The following is a 22,517-nucleotide window of genomic DNA, read 5'->3' on the forward strand; positions in this document are numbered from 1 at the left end:
GATGTTCATCGACTTAGAAAATACGTATGATAAAGTTCCAATGGAGGTTTTGTGGAGATGTTTGGAGGCAAGAGGTGTACCGATTGCCTACGTTAGGGTGAATAAGGACATGTATGATGGAGCAAAGACCCGAGTGAGGACGGTAGGTGGGGACTCGGATCATTTTTCGGTTATGATGGGGTTGCATCAGGAGTCGGCACTCAGCCTTTTTTTTGTTTGCCTTGGTGATGGACGTACTGACGCATCACATCCAAGGGGAGGTATCGTGGTGCATGCTATTTGCAGATGATATTATATTGATTGACGAGACGCGAGGCAGTGTGAATATGCAGTTAGAGGTATGGAGGCAGACCCTGGAGTCTAAAGGTTTTAAGTTGAGCAGGACCAAAACATAATATTTGGAGTGTAAGTTCATTGGTGAGACTCAAGGAGGGGAAGGGGAGGTGAGGCTGGACTCGCATGTCATCCCTAGGAGAGGAAGTTTTAAGTACCTTCGGTCTATTATTCAGGGGGGTGGGGAGATTGATGAAGGTCACACATCATATTGGGGTGGGATGGATGAAATGGAAACTCGCTTCCGGTGTTTTATGTGACAAGAAGGTGCCACCAAAACTTAAAGGTCAATTCTACAAAGTGGTGGTAAGACCGACGATGTTGTATGGGGATGAGTGTTGGCCAGTCAAGATCGCTCATGTCTAGAAGATGAAGGTAGCAGAGATGAGGATGTTGAGATAGATGTACGGGCACACCAGGATAGATAGGATTAGAAATGAGGTTATTCGCGAAAAGGTGGGTGCGGCCCCTATTAGGGATAAGATGGGGGAAGCACGGCTTAGGTGGTTTGGTCATGTGAGGAGGAGGAGCACAGACGCCCCAGTGAGAAGGTGCGAGAGGTTGACATTGGAGGGTCTATGGAGAGGTAGAGGTAGGCCAAAGAAGAGGTGGGGAGAGGCGATTAGGCAAAACATGGCGCAGCTTCAGTTGACCGAGGACATGACCCTTGATAGGAAGGTATTGAAGTCGAGGATTAGGGTAGTAGAGTAGGTAGTCTAGAGTGTTCATAACAGTAGTATGGGCATGCAGTCTCGCTTTCTGTTGGTAGTAAATTTTTATGATTAACCATTATTGTTTTCATTGTTGATCATCTTACTATTTTGTTGTCTTTATTCTGCTTTTATAGGGCTTTTGGTATTGTACCTTTTTGTCTATATTTTCATTAATGTGGTGCTTATACTTTCCTGAGTCGAGGGTCTATTGGAAACAGCCTCTCTATCCTCACAAGGTAGGGGTAAGGTCTGCATACACACTACCTTCCACAGACCCTACAGTGTGGGATAATACGAGGTATATTGTTGTTGTTGTTGTTGAAAATTACGGTCAAAAAATAATACGCCTCTTGAAATCTGAACACCTTCACATAAATTGAAACAGAGAAAATATACTTTTGTAGACACTTTTATCACTACACCAAACGTTTCCTTTATATTAGGGGAATTCAACAATTTATTATTGAGTTCTCCGATTGAACTAGACTTAGGAGGATTCTTTGGGGAAAGTGCACAGATATCCGATTTTGGGATCCGTATTTAAGCCATGGCCTAAGTTTATAAATATTTGTAAGCCAGCCACTTCAGACATAAATATGTGAAGTTGCAAAATCGGCGTCCAAAGTTACAAATTTTACCTAGGTTTAGCATATTGATTGTGCAATTACACTTTAGACAATTTTGTCTTCAAACGTAATGTTTGGTTTGTCAGACATATACAGTTGAAGTTTGGCTTGTCACAACCCCCCTTTCATATTTTATATAGCAAAACAAATTATAACCTAAAAATGGACAAAACCTAAATGACTCAGTATGCTGTCTTGATCCTCTTGCTTGACTCCACCAAAATACACATAACTTTTGCCAAGATTAGCTTGCAACCCTGATGCTTCAGAAAATTGGCTAAAATACTTGTGTAGAGCAGTAATAGAAGTTAAGTTTCCTTTGGCAAAGAGAAGTAGATCATCTGCAAAACTAAGGTGTATATTTCCTAGTCTTGCACACCTTCGATGAAACTGAAATGATCTGTTATCTTTCAACTCATTGAGCTTTCTTCTTAAATACTCCATAGCAATTGCAAACAAAAAAGGGAGACATTGCGTCTCCTTGTCGAAGACCCCTTGTTGCATTGAAAGGTTCACTTGGCTCTCCATTAATCAATACAGTATAGTTTACTGTTTGGACACACTCTATTACCTATGTAATAAATTGCTCTGGGAAACCTAACTCTGCAAGAACCTACCTCAGAAATGGCCATTCTACAGAGTCATACGCTTTTTGCAGATCAATTTTAATCATGCATCTGGGAGATATATTTTTCCTTGAGTAAGATTTGATAAGCTCATGAGCAAGAATAATATTATCAAATATTTTTCTGCCTGGAATAAAACCTGCATGCGCTTCACAAATGATGTCTGGTACCACATCTTGCAATCTGGAAGCTAATATTTTAGTAATCAATTTATATAGGATAGTACAACAAGCAATAAGTCTATACTCTTTTACTGAAGTTGGATTGGTAGTCTTTGGGATCAGAGTAATGACAGTACAGTTTATTGCCTTATACAGTTTTCCAGTTTTGAAGAATTCCTTTATAGCTTCCACGACTTCTGTTCTTACTATTGGTAATACTTTCTTGAAGAAGTATGCAATATATCCATCCACACCTGGTGATTTGTCGTTTCCTATTGAGGATAAGCCTTCATAGATACATGTTCAATCACCTCTACACATGGTCTTAGTCTTTGTTGATGTGAAATGGTTGGTCATTTCCTCATAGTGATCTTGTTGACTGCTGGCAATGTATGAGCAGCTGATCCCATCAAACCTTTGTAAAAGTTCACTATTTCCTCCTTGATTTCCTTTGGTTCAGATAGTTTTTTATTACTGAGAGATATAAGTTCTTTTATTTGCTTCCTTTATGTCCTCTTCGTGATCAGAGATGAAAAATATTTAGAATCGGAATCCCCTAGCTTGATCTAGTTGGCCTTGGATTTCTGCTGCAATGCACTTTCTTCAATCATAGACCATTTCTCCAGGTTTTGTATTAAATCTCTCTCTTTTTCTAGTACCTCAGTAGTACCCCTCATATATATTTGCTCTTGAGTGATCATCAGTTCTTGCCTGACATTTTCAGTTTTCTGAGTAATGAATTTAAACTCTTTATTATTCAGTCTCTTTAGTAAAGGTATGAGACTATTCAGCTTCATCCAAATGTTCTTTATCTTAACTTTGGTATAAGACTGTTGCCAGACAACCTCAACTATCTTCAGGATTTCCTCATGATTGGCCCATACATTAAAGAATTTGAAAGACATCTTGATGTTGCTGTTAGAAGAGGCCAATGTAAGTAGAATGGGAGCTCATATTCAGTTATCAGATGCCCCCATATCATCATCCATTCATGGTTTTCAAAAGCCCTGTCCAATCTACTATAAATTATGTCTGATCCTAGTTATTTATTGGACCAGGTATAGTAGTCACCTCTCCATTATAGTTCTGTTAGGAGTAGTTCATGCATGCATTCAGAGTAGTCTTTGATTTGAGCATAAGTAATTGGATTACCAAACAGCCGATCATCCTGAAATATTACTACATTAAAGTCCCCCAGCACAAGCCAAGGCTTGGTGATACCTACTGCTGCAGCTCTCAAATCATCCATAGGCCTTTCATGTGCTCAATAGCATTAAAAGCATACACTATGGTGAGAAAGCAATCAAGATCCCCTATTTTGCTTGTAACCTCACAGTGAATAATTTGAGCTTCAGCTTTTAACAGCTTAATTTTACACCACTGTGGATCCCAGACCAACCACAATCTTCCATTTGCTGCTGTTTGGTGGTTAGATAGCAGCTCCCAGTTAGGCACGATGTTTCTATTAACCTTTAAGGAATTATGCTCCTTTATTTTTATTTCTATCAGACCTGTCAATCTTATTTTTTTGCTTTTCAAGTAATTTCTCAATTCCTTCTGTTTATACCTCTTATTTATTCCTCTAACATTCTAAAATATCCAATTCATTAGATAGTTTTGGAGCTCCCTCCTCTATCTAGGGGTAGGCCTTGCACTTCACTGCATCCTCCATGTAGGACTTCAAACCCATTCTTAGTTAGAACAGAACATAGAATGGGGAAGTTTTGTAGGTTGAACTCAAGGCTTACATTCAAAGCTTTCCTTCTGCTCTTTTCTGGTCTCTTTTCCACTCTATTAGCAGGAGGATTACTTTTTTGTACGGCCTGTTGCTGACTCAGTTGTTTGGAATCTTGATCATAAGAGGATTCTGCTTGGTCACCACCTGTTGAAGTCACTTGCACAGGTCTCTTGCACCTCCATTCTTGTGTGACCACTTTAGCATTCCTCTTCCTTTTAGGTTGAGGATTCTGTTGCAGCTCCCTTTTACTCTTTTCACGACATATATGGCCTACTAGTTGACATTGCCCGCAGTATTCAGGCTTCTAATCATAGGTCACAGCTTGTTGGAATTGCATGCCTTTAGGATCAACCACTAAAACTTCATAGGGAAGTGGTCGACTAATATTCACTTCTACCAACATTCTCGCAAAGGAGATCCTTGTTTGTTTTGTGGTACACTCATCTGCAAACAAAGGAGTTCCTAAAGCACTTTCTATCTTGCTCAAGGATTTGCCACTCCAACATCTCATTGGGATATTGGGGAATTTGACCCATAGAGGGATCTCAGTGGGAAATTCCTTACTAAAATCAAAATATGTTGTCCAAGGTTTCAAAATAATAGGTCGATTACTGATGGTGTATGATCCAGCATAAAAGAAGTGTGCATATTAGTAATTGATTTGAATCAGATCACATAATATCCCTCTTCATGCAAATAGACATTTGGTGATTCTATATTCAACCAATTTTGACTAATATACCTGTTCATGGCATTATATCCAGGCGTCTCTCCTATGATGTAAGCAATTAAAGCACAACTCCATTTTTCTTCCTCTGGTTTGACTCCTTCTGCTTCTAATTGAACCACAGTTTGGCCATTTACAATTTGTGGTGGGATACAGGATAGTGTCATATCATTTGTTGCAAATCTATTTCCTTTGAATAGATTTGTCCATGCACCCACCTTCTTTGTTGTCTCTACTATTTGACCAGCTGTTTCCTTCTCTAAAATCATTGTTTCATTGATTTCCATTGCCTTTGATTCAGTAATCCTCTGAATTGCTGCATCTGTAGTGGTCTTCGGAGGTTCATTCATGGTCAGCTTATTTGATATCCTACTAGGGTTTGATGTAGATCCTACTTCCACAGATCTAATCTCTTTTGCCATTTGTACGGGGAAAGCCATTGTTGTTGCCTTAGGGGTTCTGTCACCTTGAATACGAGCTCCAACTGAGCTCCCAAAGGAAACAATGGGTACTTTCTTAGGTCTAACGCGACCTCTTCCTCATTCCCCGACCTCGCGCTCCTGCCATGGGCACAACGTATGTTTAGCTAACATGCACAGAGAGCATGAGTGAGAGTAGAGAGAGAAAATTTTGCATTGTTGCAGCATATAATGGTGTAAATTTTGTGCTTCGTCTGTTTCTTTATTAGTAGTACATGCCGTTTTTCCAACCTATGATTATTATGCTGAGACTCGAGGCTTAAATAAGAGCAATAAATTATACAGACGAGTCAATTTGAGATCACAAGAAAATTGATGCTATGAAATCATCGATCTGTATGGAACTTTTGTAGACATCCCTCGTTATTGTTTCGAACATTGGTTATTAATTAACATTTACTCTCTCATAATCCATTGTTAGACAAAGCAACAAAGACGAAAATGACAAAATAAGAAGATGCGGCATTTTTTGTCCAAGTGCCTTTTGTTTGTGAGTAAAATCTGAGATTAGATCCCTTCCTATCAAAAATTCCGTAAAAAGGGACGAGTAAAGGACAGTAGTTACAACCAATGTGCCAATTGATTAGCTTAGCTTAATTAGTTGTCCTTAACACAAGGAATGTGTTTTTTGACGATCGGGATTCCCCATCTTTAATCAGAGGTTTCAAGTTCAAAGTGCACTATCAAATGTTGAGTGCGTGCAAGTATGATACTATATTATGGCTCTTCTTGTGCGTGTGTGTATATACATGCATAGGGAAGTTGGGAATATGACACGTATTTTTGCAATAACGTTGTGCAAGTTCTCTGGTTATAGTATAGATTTTGGATGGGGAAAACCAGAAAGAGTGTGTGCACCAATGGGTCCATTCAAGAATTTCTTTTGATCAAAGTGTGGATGGTGTTGAAGCTATGGTCACTTTAGAAGAACAACATATGTTGGCATTTGAATGTGACGAAGAGTCCTTGAGTTTGCTTCTCCAATTTCAAGTTTCTAAAGGAGAGCTTGAAAAATGCAATACTTAGAATCAAATTTGCCCCTTAGAGAGCAAATTATACTTTTCATCAAATGTTTCTCCTTCCCATTTCCTCATTACCCAGCATCCAACTACAGAAGTTAAATTGTACAAAGTAAAAATCCATGGGGATGAAGTTAGTTTTATTCTTGGAGAAGTAATTCAATAAAAAAGAATTCTCAATCAAATTGATACAAACACAACAGAAAATTTCGTCTGTTAAGGATATGATGATTTTATCAAATATTTGATATGATGTCCATTCCTACACTTTTGTAGATATTCTTGTGAGCTACAGTTTAGTTTTAAGTATAAAACATATAATAAAAAAAGGAAAATTACTTTGGGCCTTTGTATATTTTTGAACCAATTATGTTCATGGCCCATACTGTCAGCCCAAAATTTGGATGTGGCCCATTAATTCCTCCACACCATTTCACCAGCAAGCTCTTACCCAAAAACCCTAAACCCTGGTTCTATATCCTTCAGCTTCAATCATCAGCCACCCCCCTATATAATATTCTCATTTCTCACTCTGTTAAAACCCTAGACAGTGTAACTTCTTAAACCCTACCTGAACCCCCCCCCCCCCCCCCCAAAAAAAACCAAAAGCCGCCATGACTGACGTCGAGCTCTCCCGCTCAGAGAAGAAGAAGAAGAAAACTAAATCACCCAAAAATGAGGATGAAACCCAAACACTCTCCACTCAAACTGACAAAAAATCTGATCTTGATGTTGATTTTCTCATCAAACCACAAAGCTACACCCCCGCTATCGACACTTCACAGTGGCCCATTCTCTTGAAAAACTACGACCGTCTCAATGTACGAACTGGTCACTACACTCCTCTCCCATCTGGGTTTTCACCACTGAAGCGTCCACTTGCTGAATACATAAGGTACGGTATTCTTAATCTTGATAAACCTGCTAACCCATCTTCACATGAAGTTGTAGCTTGGATTAAACGGATTCTCCGGGTTGAGAAAACGGGTCACAGTGGAACTCTTGATCCTAAAGTTACTGGTAATTTGATTGTTTGCATTGATAGAGCGACCCGTTTGGTTAAATCCCAACAGGGTGCTGGTAAAGAATATGTTTGTGTTGCTAGATTACATGCTGATGTTCCTGATGTTGCTAAGGTAGCTAGAGCACTTGAGGCTTTAACTGGGGCTGTGTTTCAAAGACCACCTTTGATTTCTGCTGTGAAAAGACAACTTAGGATTAGAACTATTTATGAGAGTAAGTTGCTTGAGTATGATGCTGATAGGCATTTGGTTGTGTTTTGGATATCGTGTGAGGCGGGTACTTATGTTCGGACGCTTTGTGTGCATCTTGGATTGTTGTTGGGTGTGGGTGGACATATGCAGGAGTTGAGGAGAGTGAGGTCTGGGATTTTGGGTGAGAAGAATAATATGGTGACGATGCACGATGTGATGGATGCACAATGGATGTACGATAACTATAGGGATGAGACTTACCTGAGGAGGGTAATTATGCCATTGGAGGTGGTTTTGACTAGTTATAAGAGGTTGGTGGTTAAGGATTCGGCGGTAAATGCTATTTGTTACGGTGCTAAGTTGATGATTCCCGGGCTTTTGAGGTTTGAGAATGATATTGAGGTTGGGGAGGAGGTTGTGCTGATGACTACTAAAGGAGAGGCCATCGCATTGGGGATTGCAGAAATGACCACTGCTGTTATGGCCACTTGTGATCATGGTGTGGTTGCTAAGATTAAGAGAGTGGTGATGGACAGGGATACTTATCCTAGGAAATGGGGCTTAGGGCCAAGGGCTTCGATGAAGAAGAAGTTGGTTTCTGAGGGGAAGTTGGATAAACATGGAAAGCCAAATGAGAAAACTCCAGCTGAGTGGTTGAGGAATGTTGTTTTGCCTACAGGAGGGGACGCTATGGTTGCTGGTCTCGCTGCTGCTAATGTGAAAACCGATCCTGATGCGGTGCCTGCTGATGGTGCAGTTGACGATGCTGAGAAGAAAAAGAAGAAGAAACATAAGGAAGATGAGGAGGAGGGTAACAAGAGAAAATTGGATGACTTAGATGCATCCCCTGCACCCAGTGCTTTAAAGAAACCAAAGGTAGAGATAGTCCAGGAGAAGAAAGCTGGAGATGAAGCTGTGGAGGTTGAAGTCACAAAGAAAGAAAAGAAGAAAAAGAAGAAAGAAGCTGATGAAGCTGCAACCCCTGATGTAGAGACGGCAAAAAAGGAAAAGAAAAAGAAAGAAAAAGAGAAAGATGGTGCTGCATCTTCAGATGAGGAGAAGTCTGAGAAAAAGAAGAAAAAAAAGAAGAAAGATAAAGATGCAGAGAATGGTGATGTAGCTGTTGGGAGTGATGGCGATGAAGGAAGTAAAAGCAAGAAGAAGGAGAAGAAGAAAAAGAAGAATAAGGATGCACAAGATGAGTAGAGGAGAAAGTCTTGGCCCCCTTGACCAAATCAATGCTCATATGTATGTCATATTGCATGTCATGTAGTTCAAAATTTTTGCCGTTTATTCACTTGTTTGGGCAGGAGTTTGTTGCAGCTGAGTTCCTGATCATAGACATGCGTATTAGTTTAATAGTTTAATCTTTGTCTTTTATTTGTTCAGACTTGATTACTGCAATCCACAAGGCTATTTTCAGTCTTATGTTTTGAGATGTTTTTGTTAGCTCCTTATAATCTGCTTTTGTATTATATGGCTCTGTGGATGTCAATATCTTAATGACAACTACCTTTGTTTGAAGTCTGATGTCCCAGTAAAATAACTAGTTGAGGCTGGAGGAAGTTTGCAAGGTGGTAGAAAGATTTTGGCCTCTGTTCTTGGTATGACATCTATAAGCACTCCGATCTAAGAGGGGCTAAGAAAGTGTTGAACTTTTAATCCTCATTGAATCAATGTACTTTAAATTTCAAAATGTACTTGTTTGGCACAATACTCAGTTTTTGGATTCAGATTTGAATATGTTGACAATGAAAACAGGTATTGGGTGATAGGTGCCCTCTGTATGGTCAATCTTAATCGGTAAGTCTTGGCTTATAAGCTGGTTTAAATTCTTTTCTGGAGGGGTTTGCTGTTCCATTTCTCATAAGAAATATGGTTAATCTCTCTGTTGCTGGTTGCTTTGTTCTAAATCACCTACATTGTATCCTTTTCTTTGCTTTAATTCATAATTTCAACTAAGTCTAGTAAATCTGAGAGTTATGTTGCATAAATCTTTTTTCAGCTGCGTTAGAACTGAGTTAGCTCTTTGATAGTCATTGTCATGGCCTACTGGGTTGACACAGTTGAGTTATATATGCACTTTTTTATATATTATCTGAAGGGAAAGGGTTGTTCTTGTCGTTTAAATATTGTTCTGAACCAAAGTGGTCCTTAATTAGTTTTTGAAAAAGTGAACAATTTTGGCCCATCTCAATGTTCTATGCCTTGGTCTTTCCTCAAGAAACTTATCGCGAGATTTACTTTCTTGTGGAGACAGTTGATATACCTTAAGAAAGCCATCACATGTTCTCAAGTTTTAAAGTGCTTGTATTCACCTGTCCATTTTCTTAGAATTTAAGTAAATGCACTTGTTACTTACCTAAAATGAAAGCGCATTGCTAACTTAAAGAGAAGTTTCTCAATTTCATAATGACATGAAACAGACCTTTTTTATGTTGTAAGCAAACCAAGAAACAGAAAGAAAACAACAATCCCTAATTGCTATTCCGGATGTATTCTAACATAGAAGCGAAGTATAAACAGTGAAGATTGCTTCCAGAAATTGACTGTTTTACGTTTCTAGTTACGTATTAAAATGTAAAAGTAAATGAACGTCGAACATAATTCAACCCCAAAAGTTAGTCCATTAGTGAATTCATTAAAGGTATAAGAAGACGATAACTTATTCCTTCAACCAATGTAAAATATTCTGACACATGAACGGGCTAGGAGTGTTGACAACCACATGAACCGACTTTAGGGTGCCAATTCAATTACAGGGCGACAATTGTCTTGTATCACTTTACTCAAATTTTACAAATTTAAATAGTCACAATCACAAACACATAATGTATACTTTTTATAAGGATGTACCGTTGAGCCCTTGACAAATTTAGTTTGGGGTATGAGTCGTATGACAAACCAAGACTGCGGCTTTATATAGCCGCTTATGTTGTAGCAAAAACCCAGAGTTAATGTTGAAAAGCATACTGAGTCCATTTTCCAAGTCAATCTGATCCATTCGTAGAGCTATTTACTCGATCACAAACATCTCTGAAACACCTCAAACAGAGGGGCAAATAGTCAATTTTGAAAGAACTTATCGTCAACCTCTTTTAAATATGAATCTATCTGATTCAGAAGGGAAGAACTTGCATCACCCGTGACATAACAATTTACCTCACTTCCTAGAATTTTAATCGAATCCATATCAAAGCTAGCATTGCTTATGCGGAATCAACTGCTCATTTTCAATATACGATTGGATAATCAAAAACTGCCGAAAAATTGCACACCAGGTCCAATGGATCTACCTGTACATAAGATGGCTTCTAATTGTGCAGGTTGTGTATGTTACACACTCGTCAATTAACAGTTAGTTGCACTATAGTTAACCTAGGAGTAGGAATGCTTGCCACAAGAAAAGAAGAAAAGACAAGATGATATAATAACACAGCATGTGGCAAATTGAACCAAATCCATCCTCATCACATTCATATAACTCATAACTCATTTTCCCATTCTTGTAATACAAATCACCTTTAAAGCCAATAAAGTAATCAAAGAAATCAAACAAAGTTCATATGTCATTGCATTTCAATTCCTCAGAAGTAAGCCAGTCTTTGGTAGCGGTCAAGTCAGGCAGCACAGTGGCACCAGATTTTCTCCAATTGACAGCATCAGCTGTTTTGAATCTGTCCAACAATAAAGCATGCATCCCAACACTTCGCGCGGGCAAGTAGTCTTTCCTCATGCTATCTCCAATATGAAGTACTTCCTCCGGTGCTACATTTCCTGCTCTCTTCAAGGCAATATCAAATAACCTTGGATCCGGTTTTTCAACACCTTCAAGACCGGAGAATACGCCAAAGTCCCACTCAGATCCCTGATTTTAGTGTCACGCACAAAAAAGCGGGTCACAACTACTTTGTGATGGTCAGTGTTTGTGGAAAAAGATTTAACAGCTCAGCCAAAAATGGTTAGAAGAAGATTCAATGTAGCTAAATGAAATCAGTGCTATTGTTTATCTACCTGATGCAAACCTAAAGCAGGAAGAATTACGTCCTGATACCGATACTCGGCATTGCTGACCAGCCCAACCGTAATGCCCCTCTCGCGGAGCCATCTGAGAAACGGTTTAGAATCAGGAAATATGCTATAAGGCGCAGAAGAACCAAAAGTAGCATATATGCGTCTAAATATCTTCTCAAATGTCTCCTCATCATATTCATATCCTGCCTGTCAAAAAGAGATGGTTAATGTCAGTACTAAATGAAACAACTACTAACGTTTAGAATGAAACCACAATTTTGGAATCGTCGAAGGTTAGTTACTTAGTAATTCTGCTACTGTATTTCCGAATGAATATGTAGTTTCGGAAATAAGGTAATAGAATATACTGAAAAGCTTGATAATGTCATGTACAATACCCTAACAAAGGAATCCCTGACACAAGTTTTCCACCACACAATGTTAGGAATCTTTTCAGCAAATCCAAAACATGGGTGCTTCTGTGCCATTTCTGTATATGCGAGCTTAAAACCTTCATGAACCCGCTTATAGTCAGGACATTGCTTCCCAGCAGCTTTGGCTGCCATGCAATAATAGTCACCCAGCTCTCCTTTGTAAGCAATGAGTGTGCCGGTAACATCAAGCGTGATGCAGCGTAACTTTGTTAACATAGACATTGTAAATGATTGGACAGCAAACTCTAACCCTGTGATTACTATATCTTGTACTTCAAAAGCTTCATGAACCAAAAGATATAAAGCTTAAGAGGTATTTCAGTCCTGCATTGAAATTTTCAGCAATTATGCCATATACGTCATTAATTCAGTGACAAGCATTTATCACATAAAGAATACCAGCCATTGACACTTTTTGACTATGCAATTCCCAAATATATGCCAACTACTAATAACGCATCCATTTCCGAAAGTAATCTTATTAGGACACAAGTTGACTTCAGGTAGTCCTCAAACACAATAGTAAAACCAGAACTAGAGGAATCCACAGAAGAGGGTTCACTTAACCCAAATAAACATCAAATAGGTACCAGTTGTTTCTCCAATGAATTTCATCAGCAAGTAGAGTTCTGCTATGAAGCTTTTCTCATGACCCCTATTCAAGGATTGTAATCGGAAGGGATATAATTCAAATATTCTCAAAGCTTATTATTAAGTCCATATTGTAGTGAGCGAGAAGAGCTCTTCTGAGGGGGAAATTCATTGTGAAACTGAGATCACTCATCAAATATCAAAGTATAAGGCCATGACAAGTACAATATATGAAACCTGAAACTCTTCAACACATACAAAAAAAAGGAGCCTTCTAACTGGATCAGGGGAGCGACATACCTGCCTACACAAACTCTACAACTTCAAGGAAATGATATAATAACTTGTGTAAGTTAGAAGAGAAGGACACTACTCCACACAAATTGATATGAGGAAGCCTTTTAAGAGCTGGTGCCTATAGCTCAGCGAAGTAAACCTAACAAATACTTGAAGGAGGGAGACATCCTATAAGTGTTTAAAACGACAATGAATGCCACAGCAATCCTGCATCTTTTGTTTGGTGCATAAGTTATCATCTTAATTCTGCATGTATAATGGATGCTACTTGTAACCTTGTCATAAGAGCCATCTTTAAGAGAACCAACGGAGGAAGTGACAATCTGTGAAGACATTAAATAAGATGGAGGAAAAATCTACCATATAATAGGCATTGTCTCCGTGCTAAACTTTAAACAACTTTTTAAGCTATGTTACATGGACTTTTCAATTCCCTTGGCTTACCTAGATTGAACAATTGATATACTTCTAAATACAGTAAAACTTGCTAAGTTGGGCCGGCTAGGGATACGCATACTGACATCTTACCAAATATATCCATACCTAAATCCCAGAACATAGGACTGAACACTTCCTTTTATACACCTACAAGTAAACAAGAATATCTCCTAAAAGGGCAGAAAAAATGAAATAATCAAGGACGGTTGCAACCTTATCTCAAATTCATGAGTTCACCCGGACACGGTATGAGACTATGAGCAGAAGGAAGCAATAAATCTATTGTAGGTTGATCCAAGATCCAAATGTTAACCTTATGCATAGAATCCAAGAACCTGCTAACTTCAGTATAACCGTAGTTTTCATATAAGATTATACGTTCCTCAGGAAATAAATGCCAGAAAATAAGCTTATGATTAAATAATAGCCTGACCTGAAAATCCAGCAGTCAACTTAGAAGAAGTTGTAAAAATGCTTAACAACCTAGGAAAAATTAATCCCTAAATATGTTCCTTCAGATTATAAATACCATAATAGATTAACCTCTGTTCTACCACTCTTGGTTTTTCCTAAATGCCAAGGGGCAAAATCTGATCTGATGCATTCCACAACTAATCATGCGGATAATATTTCAGACATATTATTTAAACTAACAAGCATATCAGCTCTGACAGTGATTTTAGAAGATATAAAAAACAAAGCATCTCTATTGATGTGCAAGACTACAAATAAACATCTACTCTTCATCAAAACCTATTCAACGACAGATAAATCCACAAAATGTTTGCACCTTTATCATATATAAACCTGTAAAGTTTCAGGTTATAAATCTTGCAGCTCAGTGAAAACCAAGCCAACATCTCCATACCATACGTCAATTTTACCTATAAAATTTAAGATGACTAATGAACTGCATTAATATTATTCACCAATTCCTCAATCCCAAACTACTAAGGATCAGCTGAATGTTACATCATATGATGAATAACACCATCAATTCAGCACAAAAGACAAGAAAACCTTTCGTGTCAAAAACAAACTCATCAACCAGTAGAATAATGACTATTTATAAACCACACGCAAGAGCATGAACACCTCATCATTAGGACTAAATCCTAATCCACACCAAAATTTCTGAAACATCACAAGTCCACTTAACAAAAAAAAATAATAAGATGGTCTTCATTTTCCTCTTCTTTTCTGTAACGTCTCAAAATGTAGTAACATCAAGAAAAAGTAAAAGCAAGAAACTTTTAAAGTTCAACCAATCTACCTCATAAAGACGCCTAACATTTCCAAGAAGAAATTTTTCAGCTTCAAGAACACATAACAGCTACAAAATCACAAGAAATGCAGGTTTCTGAATCAAACTATATCTTCATTTTAACAAACCCATAACTTTTTAGGCAAAAAGATCAAATTTTAAGACAAAAAATAAGACAAGATGGATTTGAAGCATACCCAGAAGCTCAAATGGATGGGAAAGAGAATGGCTTCAATAAAATTGCTAGCTTTTCCAAGTAAAGTAAGATTCTTAAAGCAGTATATGCATATTCAATTCGTGAAGTGACGAATTTAAAAGACAATTTTAGCTTCTTTCCCTGGTACAAGTTAATGCATTTTTTACTCTGCCAGTTTTATAATTACTTTTACAAACGATTTGCACCAAAGTCCTTTGGGTTTGTTCATTTTACCTTTTGGGCCTCGTAATAGTTATTTTCATGAGCTCTTTGCTTTGTCCATGATCTATCACAAATTCATCGACACAAATTTCTCAGCCCGATTAATCTGTCGATTTGTATGGAGTTACCATTTTTCGTTTATAATAAAAATAATTACATCGAACATTCTCATTATTTTTATTGAATATAGAATAAAAGTTTAAAGAAAGATGAAATTTAACTGAAAATAATTAATAAAGTAAAAGAAAATTGCTAAAAGATAAATTCGTGCAACATCACATATAAAAGATGATAATTTAATAAACTAATATTGATATTTAGGTATTTAATGATGCAATTTTTGTTGTACCAAAGATAATTAATGAAATATTTTTCAAAACTTAGTTACAAACACATAACTCAGAATTAATGGGAAAAATAGAATGAACAGTTTACAGATGAATTTGTAATTATGGAATAATTAAACTCATAAAACGTGCATTAGACTGTCAATTTATGCTTTATCTTGCTTTTACTTTGTGCTAACTAATTAAGTATTGGATTCTACAATTTCTTGAAAAGGATGTTTTAAAAGTAAGATACCAAAAGTCAAGGACACATTTGCAAATCTTCCCGATACACGAAGCAAATAAAACCGTGGTCGGGTTTTGCCACTGGATTTATACATTACCTAAGCTTTTAATAGCATCTTGTTTTCAGATATCAAAAATCATCATTCCCTAACAGACTTTCGGACGTTACTTATTTAATTTTTTCGCACAGTGATGTGTTCGAATTAACTTACTTGTACTTCAATTAATTTATCAAAATTTATTTTTCAGTTTAATCATTTAGTAGTATTTAAAAGTTAGTAATACTATTAAACTAATTTGGGTTCAGGTTAATTGAAAACATCAAAGTTCTTCGTCAAAAAATTCCACTTTCAAATCTAGTAATAAATAACTCCATGATCCCGTCACATTCTTTAGTGGTCATCAAGACGTATTATCTTTTACTAATACAAGTGTCACTTATTGTAATTAGAATTTAGATACATAAAAAGATATCACCTAACTTTTCCTTGCGCCTCTTCTCTCGAGACCTTTCCTACTTCATTAATCACTAAGGTATATTATACTTCAAACTCTCTCTCTCTCTCTTCTCTCGCTCCCCCCTCCTGCCCCCTCCCAACGGTCATAAACCAGCCCCAGCCCAACGATTTTCAGCAGCAGGTGACCTCCCCACACCGGCGACCACCCCCACCAGCTGGTAAGCACCCCTCCTCCATCGTCTCTCTCGCCTTTATCCCTCATTTATCCCCCATCTCGGTCATCCCACCCCCTTCTCCCTACCCAATGGGTTAGCCCCCTCCTCCCCCCATCTCTCTCGCCTTCCCTTCTCTCTCTTCTTTCTTCTTTCCCCTTCCTCACTCACAAGCTTGAGCAGCAGCACTGCCAACGCCCTTTTCCCTTTGCTCCTTTCCTTTCCGCTCCCTCTCTCCCTTAGTTTCCTTTTTATTTGCACTTTTTTGCTACGGCTGGGGCTTCACCAGTGGTAGCAGTGACAGCCCCTTCCCCCCCCCCCCTCCCCCTTTGTTTAGCTTCGTGGTATTTTGTGTGTATTTCAGGTTAGGGTCGGTGGCTATTGGCAGCGAGCGGGACATGTGTGTGCAAACAGTGAAGAACATCTTCAGCCCGGGCGAGTGTCAACAAAGGGTGACGGGAGTTGGACGTGAACATACTTGGTGGCCGCAACACCATCGTGTATACCAAGACAATTCCCAGGTTCTACTCGCGAGAGTTTGTACCTCCTGTTTTCTTGTTTCCCTTCTTTGTGTTAGTTAAATTGCTGCCATCTTAGTTCGTATTAGTTTACTCACCATAGTAGTATGCATGTAGTTGCAACTTGTCTTCTTCTAGTTTGGTATGTTGCCTAGTATGTGTTAGTGATTTTCCTTAGTCTGTTACATGTATAGTGGTTGTGGTCTAGGATGTTCGAGTGAGGTCATGTCCTCGGGGGGAGCGGGGGGTGAGACGGGAGGTGGGGCAAGGGTTAGGGGTGGATCGGGAGGCAAGGGAGGTAAGGGGGACAAGTGTGCCTATTGGTTGAGAATTGGGTCACGGAACGTAGGTACATTGACGGGTAAGTCTATAGAGTTGGCGAAGATCTTTCTGGAAATGAGGGTCAATTGTAATGACCCAACCAATCATTTTGACTTTTAGAATCCCGTTTTCCTAAATAAAACTCCTCGTATGTGCTTTTATAAATTATGACTTACGAGGATGGTTGGTTCGGTATTTAGAAGTGTTCGGGTTGAAATCGAAACACTTGATTCCTTAAGTTGGCCTTAAAATGCTAAGTTCGTCTTCGGTCAACATTTTGAGAAAACAACCCCGGAATAGAATTTTGATGATTCCAACAGCTCCGTATGGTGATTTTGGACTTAGGAGCGTGTTCGGAATTTTATTTGGAAGTCCGTAGTTAAATTAGGTTTGAAATGGCTAAAATAGAAATTTAAGTTTGGAAGTTTGATCGGGAGTTGACTTTTTGATATCGGGGTCGGAATCCAGTTTTGAAAACTTTCATAGCTCCGTTATGTCATTTATGACTTGCGTGCAAAATTTGAGATCAATCGAACTTGATTTGATAGGTTCTGGCGTCGTTTGTAGAAACTGAAAGTTTTAAAGTTCATTAGGCTTGAATCTATGTGTGATTCGTGTTTTTAGTGTTGTTGGATGTGATTTGAATACTCGACTAAGTTCGTATGATTTTTTTAGGACTTGTTGGTATATTTGGTTGAGGTCCCGAGGGGCTCGGGATTATTTCGAATGGTATTCGAAGTATTTTTCTTCACTTTGGCACTGTTGGTAGCTGCTGATTTCTGGTATTTTTAAACCTTTTTCGCGGTCACGTGGCATTGTTTGCGATCGCGTAAGGTTAATTGAGGGATGCTGAGTTTTGTGCTTCACGATCATGTAAAGCGGGATGCGATCGGGTAGCCCTCTATGCAATCGCGTGAAGAGGGTTGCGATCGCGTAGAGCTGGGAACTCTGTGCTTTGCGATCGCGTGGGGATATCCACGATCGCGTAGAGTTATTTTTGGGCAATAAAAACTTGTGCTTCGCGATCGCGTAAGTTGGTCCGCGATTGCGTATAAGAAATCACTGGGCAGAATGTTTAAGTTCTGAAAATGAAACGATTTAGAGCTCGGATTGAGGCGATTTTTGAGAGATTTTCGGAGAAAACATCGGGATAAGTGTTCTTAACTCAATCTTGGCTAGATTACCCGAATCCATCGCTGTTTTTAACAATTAATTGGTGATTTAAGTTGGAAAAATTTGAAAATCCTCTTGGATAGATTTGAGTATTTGAGGGTCGAATTGTTATCGGAATTTAGTCATTTTGGAATCGTTATACTCGTGGTTGAATGGGCGTTCATAGTTCGTAACTTTCGCCGGATTCCGAGACATGGGCCCCACGGGCAAGTTTTGAGTTAATTTTGGATTTTTATTGAAAAATATAGTATTTTATTATGAAATTAATTCTATAATTTGTGTTGACTATGTCAAATTAATTATGATTAGATTCGAGTCGATCAGAGTCGAAAAAATCGAGAGAAAGGCATACTACTTGGTTAAATTGGAACAAGTCGAGGTAAGTGACTTATCTAACCTTGTGTGGGGAAAATTTTCCCTAGGATTGGTATTAAAGTGATAAATTAAAATGTATTGAAAGTCGTGTACACGAGGTGATGAGGGTGTACACAGGCTAAATATAAAAGATTATGTCTTTAAATTGTGTAGATCGATGTTGCATATTAATTAAATAATTTTACCTTGTTATATTCTTCATCATTGATTTAAATGTTTATACTTTAAATTTGCTTGACCTTTTCCTGCTAATTGTTTTACCTGTTTAGTTGAAATTTGGTTTCTTTTATTCTGTGCATTATTTGAAGGCTGATTTTCTTTAAATTAAATATTATTAATATGAATTATTTGACATTTTAAATTTGGTATTGAAGCAACGTATTAAAATTTTGAAATATTATTTTGTTGAGTTATTTATTCCCGAATATTTTCTGAGATTTTCGTACTCATTGTGATGGAGCTGTGAGCTCTTTATTGTGGAAAAATATTATTGTTGAATTATTTTGGCATGAGCCGTGAGCTCTTTATTATGGAAAAATATTATTGTTGAATTATTTTGGCATGAGCCGTGAGCTCTTTATTATGGAAAAATATTGTTGTTAATTTATTTTGGCAAATTAAAATATTTGGACACTTGAGGTGCAAATTGTGATATATTATGCTATTGATACGCATGCGGTGGTATAAGGTCTAGGTATTGAAACACATGCGGTGAGATAAGGGTGGCTTGATACGCGTGGCTAGTAGGGTAAACTACTAGAAGTCATGCAGTTTGATAAGGATGGCTAAAAACGCGAGATGCTATTTCGGAAAACATATTTTCTTTAAATAAATTGTGAAGGCTCCCGCGGTGATATAAAGAAATGAGATATTGTGAATTTATTTATGATTTGGAACTACGAGGCGGTACCTCGAGAGTGCCCTTGTTGATATTGATTTATGGCCGCAGTTGCCTTTGATTATTGTTGTAATTTTTCTTAAGGTTGAAAAGAATTCTGTTTTGTTTCCGCGAGGTATTAATTGTCATTATTTGGTGTAATTAAATGGCGACATACTATTTGACTCGTTTCCATTATTATTTTATCTTATTATATTGTTAAATATTTTTACCATGCCATTATTTATTTTTCCAGTAAGGCCTGACCTGACCTCGTCACTACTCTACCAAGGTTAGGCTTGGCACTTACTGGGTACCGCTGTGGTGTACTCATACTACGCTTCTGCACATCTTTTTGTGCAGATCCAGGTACATCTTACCAGCCTAGACTTCAGTGAGTTACCTGTGTATGGAAACTTCGAGGTATATTTGCCAGCGTCCGCAGACTGCGGAGTACCCTTCTATCACTATCATGTTGCTTCTTTATTTTCTTTAAACCTTGATATATAGAAACATTGAGGATAAATTCTTAGAAGCTTGTGACTTATTTCTACCGGGTTTTAGGAGTTGTAATTATTTGATTTGTAGTTTATTTATTTCAAATATCTATTATTATTCCGCATTGATAAGCTTACCTAGTCTTAGAGACTAGGTGCCATCACAACCTCCTACGAAGGGTATTTGGGGTCGTGACATCAATATAGTGTGTGTCTAGGAGACAAAGTGGGTAGGGTCGAGGGCGAGGGACGCAGACGGGTATAAACTTTGGTACTCCGGAGTCCGGAAGGGTAAGAATGGAGTGGGTATATTGGTGGATAAGGAACTTAGAGAGTCTATGGTTGAGGTTAGACAAGTGAATAATAGATTGATGCATATTAAGTTGGTGGTTGGAGAGTGCACCCTAAACGTAGTTAGCGCTTACGCACCGCATACGGGCCTGGATGAGGAGGTTAAACGGCGCTTCTGGGAGGGGTTAGATGAGATTGTGTGCCAGGTTCCGCATGTTGAGAGGCTATTCATATAAGGGCATTTCAATGGTCATATTTGGTCGAACGTAGGTGGTTATGGCGAGGTGCATGGAGGCTTAGGTTTTGGGGAGATGAGCGGAGGAGGTACCTCACTGTTGGACTTCGCTAAGGCTTTTGGGTTGGTAATTGCGAACTCTAGCTTTCCGAAGAGGGAGGAGCATTTGGTTACTTTTCAAAATGCAGTGGCGAAGACTTAGATTTACTATCTCCTCCTCAAGAGATGTGACAGAGGGATGTGCAAGGATTTCAAGGTTATTCCGGGTGAGATTCTCGCAACACAACATAGGCTCTTGGAGATGGACGTTAGTATTATGTTAAAGAGGACGAAAAGGTCTGCCCGAGGAAGACCGAGAATCAGGTGGGGAGCCTTGACTAAGAATAAAACCCAAGAGTTGGAAAGGCGGTTGTCGACTATGGGAACATGGAGGAGTAGTGGTGAAGCTAACAGTATGTGGTCGACGACTGCAGACAGTATAAAGGAGGCTAAGAGAAAGGTGTTAGGGGTCTCGACGGACGTCTCTGGTGGGCACAAAGGAGACTGGTGATGGAATGAAATGGTCCAAGGTAAAGTGGAAGCGAAGAAGACGGCGTACATGAAGTTAGTAGGGAGCACAAGTGAGGAGGAGTGGCGAACGTGCATGGAGAGGTATAAGGTAGCTAGAAAGGAAGCTAAGCTGACGGTCACGGAGGCTAAGACTGTGGCTTATGGTCGTATGTACGAGGAACTAGGGAAAAAAGGCGGGGAGAATAAGTTATTCCGATTGGCCAAGACGAGAGAGATGAGGGCTCGGGATTTATATCAAGTGAGATGCATCAAGGACGACGATGGTAGATTATTGATGGAAGATGCCCAGATTAAGAGGAGATAGAAAACTTAGTGGGCGTTTGGACATAAGAATTGTAAAATTCCAAAACAGGGGAAACATAAATTTCAAGTGAAAATGGTATTTGAAATTTAGAGTTGTGTTTGGACATGAATATAATTTTGGGTTATTTTTGAAGTTTTGTGAGTGATTTGAGTGAAAACGTTTATGAACAAAAGCTTATTTTTAAAAAATGTGAATTTGTTTTTGAAAAAAAGGAAAAAAATTCTTATGTCTAAATGGGCTCTTACTTTCATAAACTTCTGAATAAAGAAAGGGATCGAGATATTGTGCTAGGTGAACTGGAGCATTCTGAGAGACACTGTGACTTTGGGTACAACAGTCGCATCGAGGTTGAGGAGGTCGTGGGAGCTATGCATAAGATGAGTAGGGGCAGAGCGACCGGGCTAGACAAAATTTTGATTGAATTTTGGAAATGTATGGGTAGAGTAGGTTTGGAGTGGCTGACCGGGTTATTTAATGTTATTTTTAGGGCGAAGAGGATGTCGGATGAGTGGAGATGGAGTACGGTGGTTCCGTTTTTTCAAGAACAAAGGCGATATCCAGAGTTGTAGCAATTATAGGGGTATCAAATTACTGAGTCATACCATGAAAGTTTGGGAGAGGGTGATTGAAGCGAGGGTGAGGATGACAGTGTCTACATCCGACAACCAGTTCGGGTTCATGCCAGGTCGTTCTACTACGGAAGCTATATACCTGGTTAGGAGGTTTGTGGAACAATACAGGGAGAGGAAGAAGGATCTGCACATGGTGTTTATTGCCCTTGAGAAAGCGTATGACAAGGTTCCTAGAGAAGTTCTCTGGAGATGCTTGGAGGCAAAATGTGTATTGGTTGCCTACATTAGGGCGATTAAGGACATGTATAATGGGGTTAAGACTCGAGTTAGGACTGTAGGAGGCGACTATGAGCAATTTTTTTTTGTTATGGGGTTACACAAAGGTTCTGCGCTCAGTTCGTTCTTATTTGCCCTGGTGATGGACGCGTTAACACATCATATTCAAGGGGA

General features: G+C 38.7%; 3 protein-coding genes across 6 annotated transcripts; 2 read left to right on the forward strand and 1 right to left on the reverse strand.

Moving 5' to 3' along the window:
* Positions 1–6,911: 6,911 nt before the first annotated feature.
* LOC104100667 (H/ACA ribonucleoprotein complex subunit 4) lies at positions 6,912–9,160 on the forward strand. The gene has a single exon (XM_070196013.1). The coding sequence runs from the start codon at positions 7,037–7,039 to the stop codon at positions 8,840–8,842; it is 1,806 nt and encodes a 601-aa protein (XP_070052114.1). The 5' UTR covers positions 6,912–7,036; the 3' UTR covers positions 8,843–9,160.
* Positions 9,161–11,079: 1,919 nt separating this feature from the next.
* Positions 11,080–15,032, reverse strand: LOC104100668 (uncharacterized). Of its 4 annotated transcripts, XM_009607947.4 has the most exons (5): positions 14,872–15,032; positions 14,684–14,743; positions 12,049–12,408; positions 11,651–11,857; positions 11,080–11,504 (listed from the first exon to the last, which is right to left on the reverse strand). In XM_009607947.4, the coding sequence occupies exons 3-5, from the start codon at positions 12,304–12,306 to the stop codon at positions 11,199–11,201; spliced, it is 771 nt and encodes a 256-aa protein (XP_009606242.1). In that variant the 5' UTR covers positions 12,307–12,408; positions 14,684–14,743; positions 14,872–15,032; the 3' UTR covers positions 11,080–11,198. The 4 variants fall into 4 exon arrangements, with proteins under 4 accessions (XP_009606242.1, XP_009606239.1, XP_070052115.1 ...); XM_009607944.4 differs by lacking the exon at positions 14,684–14,743; XM_070196014.1 differs by lacking the exon at positions 14,684–14,743 and having other exon boundaries at positions 12,049–12,389; positions 14,852–15,032.
* Positions 15,033–21,180: 6,148 nt separating this feature from the next.
* On the forward strand, positions 21,181–21,495 carry LOC138905481 (uncharacterized). The gene has a single exon (XM_070194004.1). The coding sequence runs from the start codon at positions 21,181–21,183 to the stop codon at positions 21,493–21,495; it is 315 nt and encodes a 104-aa protein (XP_070050105.1).
* The last annotated feature ends 1,022 nt before the right edge of the window (positions 21,496–22,517 follow it).

Source organism: Nicotiana tomentosiformis, chromosome 2, assembly GCF_000390325.3.
Source record: "Nicotiana tomentosiformis chromosome 2, ASM39032v3, whole genome shotgun sequence".
NCBI classification, from domain to species: domain Eukaryota; kingdom Viridiplantae; phylum Streptophyta; class Magnoliopsida; order Solanales; family Solanaceae; genus Nicotiana; species Nicotiana tomentosiformis.